Source organism: Buceros rhinoceros, unplaced genomic scaffold (genome assembly GCF_000710305.1).
Source record: "Buceros rhinoceros silvestris isolate BGI_N320 unplaced genomic scaffold, ASM71030v1 scaffold24994, whole genome shotgun sequence".
NCBI lineage: Eukaryota > Metazoa > Chordata > Aves > Bucerotiformes > Bucerotidae > Buceros > Buceros rhinoceros.
This window is the reverse complement of record NW_010409363.1, coordinates 15,158-16,937: the sequence shown is the minus strand read 5'-3', so window position 1 is coordinate 16,937 and position 1,780 is coordinate 15,158. Positions and strand designations below refer to the sequence as shown.

Here is a 1,780-nt window from a genome sequence, read left to right as displayed (position 1 = left end):
CTATCAGAACGCCATTCAGCAGGGAAACAATGGTGGTTCAAAGCAAGGAAGAAGTGAGACTAGTAAAATATTACCATGATTTGGAGGAAGAAGATAGTTTTGAGGAGATAGTTTTAATGGATTCAGTTCATTCAGAGATAAACTGTCAAACTACATGGGGCTTTCTCTGATAGAATAAGTATGTTCTTAATTTCTGCTTTGACATATTGCTTTTTTCTCTTGACATTTCTCCTCTAGATTTTTAAGCAAAGTGTTCATGATATGATCCAGCTGGCTTACAGAGATCAACAACCTCTTTGTGAATGATGATTAAAAATGGATCCCGCCTGGATGCTGAAACGCTGGCAATGCTCCAGAATAAATCTATCTCCATCACTCTGCCAGTTGTGTATACACTGGTGGCTATGGTCAGTATCCCTGGAAATTTTTTCTCACTTTGGGTGCTCTGCTGCCACATCAAACCCAAAACACCTTCTGTTATCTTCATGATCAACCTAAGCATCACGGATCTCATGTTGGCCAGCTGCTTTCCCTTCCAGATTTCCTACCATATCCAAAGCAATCACTGGATCTTTGGCAAGACTCTTTGCAGCCTTGTGACTGTGATGTTCTACTCCAACATGTATTCTTCCATACTGACCATGACCTGTATCAGCATTGAGCGGTACATGGGGGTGGTATATCCCATGAAGTTGATCAAGTGGAGAAGAAAAAGATATGCTGTGGCTGCTTGCCTGGGTATGTGGATTTTCTTGCTACTAGCCTTCTACCCACTAGAAAGCACAGATCTGACATATGAAGTGAAAGAATTGGGGATTATAACCTGTTTCGATGTCCTCAAATGGGATATGCTGCCCAACTTTGCAGCCTGGGTAGCCTTTCTCCTCACGTTATTTGTCATGCTCTTCCTGATCCCTTTTGTTATAACAGTTGGATGCTATATTGGCATCATTCGGAAGCTTATTCAGACATCAAACAGATATGGTAACAGGCAGAAAACTAGATCCATATACCTAGCGACGATAGTCCTTCTGGTATTCATCACTTGCTTCGCCCCAAATAACATTATCCTCCTTGTGCATATGATGAGCCGCCTATTTTACAACAGAAGTTTGTACCCTGCCTACAAGCTCACCTTGTGCCTCAGTTGCCTCAACAACTGCATAGATCCCTTCATCTATTATTTTGCATCCAAGGAATTTTACCAGAAATTCATGCAGGTGTGTCGCCCTACGGTACTGCTCAGCGACAGTTCAGAAAACAGAAGGGAAAGCTTATTCTCTGGCAGGACCATGTCAGCCAGGTCGATGTCAAGCGGACCTATGGATGGGTTGGAGGGAGTAAAGGTCTATTTGCAAAGGCAGGAAAGTGTTTTTTAGACTTAAACATCCGCAGAAGAAAGGCATCTGTGAGATCCACGAGCAGACACAGAAAACATTTCCTCTTGAATGTCTACCCTCAAAATACCTTGCTCCAGTGATAGAACTCAAGCTGTACTTACATTGGGCACCCTACTTCAGTATTTCCTGGTAAGAAATGGAAGCATTAAAGGAACAGAGTTTATTCAAGAAGGCATTGAAGCAAACTCAACATTGATAATTGGGGCTCGGCCTGGAACTTGTCTTTTTGCGTGAAACCAAGGGATAAGTTCAGAACAAAAATTGCTTTCAGGTTCTGTGGTATCAGGGTTTAACCAAAGTCTTGTGATTCTCAGTGAATGTGAATTATTACTGTATATGAATTAGAGCATACACTGAAGTTAGATTTGGGGTAAGGGAAT

The 1,780-nt window shown here is 41.9% G+C and overlaps 1 protein-coding gene across 1 annotated transcript; it reads left to right on the top strand.

Moving 5' to 3' along the window:
• The first annotated feature begins 218 nt into the window (after window positions 1–218).
• P2RY8 (purinergic receptor P2Y, G-protein coupled, 8) lies at window positions 219–1,515 on the top strand. Its single transcript, XM_010135218.1, has one exon. It carries the CDS (start codon window positions 303–305, stop codon window positions 1,377–1,379), a length of 1,077 nt encoding a protein of 358 aa, XP_010133520.1. The 5' UTR covers window positions 219–302; the 3' UTR covers window positions 1,380–1,515.
• Window positions 1,516–1,780: the final 265 nt, after the last annotated feature.

What these genes read in the sequence shown, in the direction of transcription:
- P2RY8 (XM_010135218.1), top strand. Translation starts at nt 303, where the DNA reads ATGATGATTAAAAATGGATCCCGCCTGGATGCTGAAACGCTGGCAATG.